Here is a 3,339-nt window from a genome sequence, read left to right as displayed (position 1 = left end):
AGGAGGATGAAGGAGGAGGAGGAGGAGGAGGAGGAGGAGGAGCTCACAGGCAGGGCCTCCCGGGCTCGCCCCGCGGCCAGGAGACAGGATGTGCGGAGGTAGGTGCCCAGGCTTCCCAGCCAGGAACCCAGTGCCTGGGACACATCTGCGCGGAGGAAGGTCGGGCCGGCCCCGCCTCGGCAGCCTCACCTCCCACTTGGGCTCCCCTTCCGTCTCCACCAGCTTCAGGCCGTGCTTGCTCTTCAGGTGCCTGTTGAACTCCCAGCGGGTGCCGTAGACAAAGCTGCACACGGGGCACTTCAGGCCGCCTGCGCGGAGGAAGAGGCAGGCGGTCAGCATGGGGGAGCCCCTCCTGCCCCACATAGGAGGAGGAGGGTGCTCATGTACGATCCCAGCTCCCCGGGCGCCGAACGGGAGAGCCACGGGCATGCTTTTGGGGGCAGAGGCTTCTAAACGTGATGTGTTTTTCCCACTCACTGAGTGAGCACTTGCAGAGTGCTCGAGTCTGTCCGCCCCCCATAGCCACGGGGTCCACAGCCGCAATTCAACCAGCCACGGGTTGAAAATATATGTTTTTAAAGATACGTTGTTGTTGATGTGCTAGACAGTCAGACCTATGAGGGTTGTGTCTGCACAGATTCTTTTTCTCGTCGCTATTCCCCAAACAACACCACGTGTTCATTGCCTGAGACACTGTGAGTGACCGAGGTGACTTTATACCGAGGGTGGGGTCAGCAGGGCGAGGGTGGGGTTAGCAGAGCGAGAGCCACCGACGCCAACTCCTCCACCCCGAGCGCACCCCAGGAGAGGCGGCTCCGAGAGACGCTATTTCCTGACGGTCCGCGATCTCCTCTTTTTAGGCAAAACCTAATGAGCTGCTTTTTCATGGCCAGAGGATAATAAAGCTTTGTTATCGTCTATTAACCATCTATTAAAATCCTATTTTCCTAGATCGCTTTTTAAAACTCCCCGAGGTGTGAGACTCGTCACCTTTTCCTCTTCTTGATGAAACTGATGCTGGTTCTATAAAGACAAGAATGAAGCAACGAACAAAAGCAAACCCAAGGCTACACTCAGGCGTTCACGTGAAATGAAAGATTCCTGCTCTGGCCGCTCAGAAGCTCGGCTCTGGACTGAGGGGTCGCAGTTCCCCCCTGATCAAGGGCACGTGCCAGGGCTGCAAGTTCCATCCCTGGCCCTTGGTTGTACACATGTGGGAGGCAACCACTCAATGTGTCTCTCTCTCTCTCTCTCTCCCTCCCTCCCCCCCTTAAAAACCAATGGGAAAAATATCCTCAGGTGAGGATTGACAGCAACAAAAAAGATTCCTTACAGAAAACTAATTGAGGGAGGAAAACATCCTTACATTACGTTTAAATTAAAATTAATATAATAATGCCCCCACATTAATTAAAACTTCCACCTTGGCCACAGCAATGTTAATTAAAGAACCAGTGGAAGTCTGTAATCTAGACCAAGGGTGTAACTCTGCCAGGAGCTGAGAGAAATTAATTCCTCCCTCACTTCACGACATTATAGGCCAGGCACAGTAAGGTGAGGCGGCAACTGGGTGACCCTCCCTGCAGGGCTGATGAGCAGCGCCCACCCTGAGAACAGCACACCCCACACCACCATCTCCCCATCAGGCCCGATGACCAGGCAGAACAGAATTTCAGGAGCAATTTTCAAAATCGAGCGTGGCATCCTTCGCTCTTTGGGGAACGCAATATATTCTGGAGGAGTTTCAGGCATTGAAGTCCGCGTGCTCCTTTGTGGTGGCTGATATGATTGGAAATTCAATTTCATTTTCAATAATCTATCTCCCGGGACGGCCTGGACGCCGGGCTGGGGAGTGGAGGCCGGAACGCGCTGGCTCACTCGACCCGGAGCCACTGCCTGAACCTCCCGGGAGGGGAGTTTTCTCAGGTGAAAACGCTGAGGCTCGAATCCCACAAACAGGCACTGCAGGCGGCAGAACGGCCCCACAGGCACTGGCATCCTTATCGCTGCAGCGGGAATGCCACCCTCTGTGGCAAGGGCTTCAGAGAGGGGATGCTGTTAAGGATCTGGAGAGGGGTGAGGACTCCAATGTAACCCCCAGGGCCCCTCCAAGAAGGGAGGAGGAGGGGAGGCCCCAGCACTGGGACATGAGGCTGCTGGCCATCGTGGGCTCTGAAGGTGAAGGGAGGGGCTGACCCTAGAAGCTGGCAGAGGCCAGGAAATGGATTCCCACCAGAGCCGCTGCATACAGACTCACTGGCAAAGCTGACTTTCCCCAGGAGACCCGTCCTGGACTTCTGACCTCCGGGAAAGAGCAGCAGCTGGAATCCCGCAGGCTGCACCCACTTTCAGCTGAATTCACAAAGCGCAGACTTAAGTACAACGGCATTTCCCTGTATGGCAACAGGGTGTGCGCTAAACCCTCCCCAGTGGGAATACATGACTAATTATTGAAAAAAGCAGCCAAAGGAACTCCAAACTTCTCAATGATGGGAGAGGCTCCACCCATCCATCCTCTTTAGTGTGAATGTTCTGGATGGTTTTTCCTTTTCAGGATAAGTCATCTGAGGACTCGGTAAATATTTTGGGGTAACCTAAAGAAGGCCCCTTATAACATGCTTGCCACAGCAGTCTCTGTCATTGCAATACAAGAAAAGCCTGGAACCCCCACAACGTTGAGCCGCAGGAGCATGAGCGTGGATAAACAAGAGAGGCCTGGTGCCCGGGGCTGTGTCACGGAGAGCCTTAGAAATGACAACGAGGAAGACCAAAAGGCAGCGGCATGTCCGTGCTAGTCAGTGTAAAATAGCGAGAGGAAGCCGTGACCGCCCGTGTATGCAAAGCGCGTGCTTGGACCCAGAGCAGAAGGCAGTGCAGACGAATGAGCTGGGGGGCAGAGGGGCTCTGTGGGTACATTATGACGGTTTCATTTCCCATTTCCATTGAGGCTGCTCTAACACGGCCAAGAAGGAACCCTGGTGAATAGTAACGAGGAGGAGGAGGGTGACATGGCGACGATGAAGCATTAACAGCACGTTCAGGGGCCAGGATTAAGTGACCAGAGGTCGAGGCTCCGCAGAAACGCGGCCTGGCGGGGACTGCGCGGGCCCCGGGCCAGCACCCGCCTCTGGGGGGCAGAGGGGCTCTGTGGGTACATTATGACGGTTTCATTTCCCATTTCCATTGAGGCTGCTCTAACACGGCCAAGAAGGAACCCTGGTGAATAGTAACGAGGAGGAGGAGGGGGACATGGCGACGATGAAGCATTAACAGGATTAAGTGACCAGAGGTCGCGGCTCCGCAGAAACGCGGCCTGGCGGGGACTGCGCGGGCCCCGGG

The 3,339-nt window shown here is 55.2% G+C and overlaps 1 protein-coding gene across 1 annotated transcript in view; it reads right to left on the bottom strand.

The window, feature by feature from the left end:
- ZFAT (zinc finger and AT hook domain containing) overlaps positions 1–3,339 on the bottom strand; it is a 60,401-nt gene that overhangs the window by 6,150 nt on the left and 50,912 nt on the right. Inside the window, exon 15 of the mRNA XM_014533174.1 lies at positions 190–317. Within this exon, the coding sequence (XP_014388660.1) occupies positions 190–317 (128 nt within the window). The remainder of the gene's footprint in view (positions 1–189; positions 318–3,339) is intronic.

This window comes from Myotis brandtii, unplaced genomic scaffold, assembly GCF_000412655.1.
Source record: "Myotis brandtii unplaced genomic scaffold, ASM41265v1 scaffold1214, whole genome shotgun sequence".
Taxonomy (NCBI): domain Eukaryota; kingdom Metazoa; phylum Chordata; class Mammalia; order Chiroptera; family Vespertilionidae; genus Myotis; species Myotis brandtii.
Note: the sequence above shows the minus strand (reverse complement) of the source record. Positions and strands in the feature narration are given on the sequence as shown.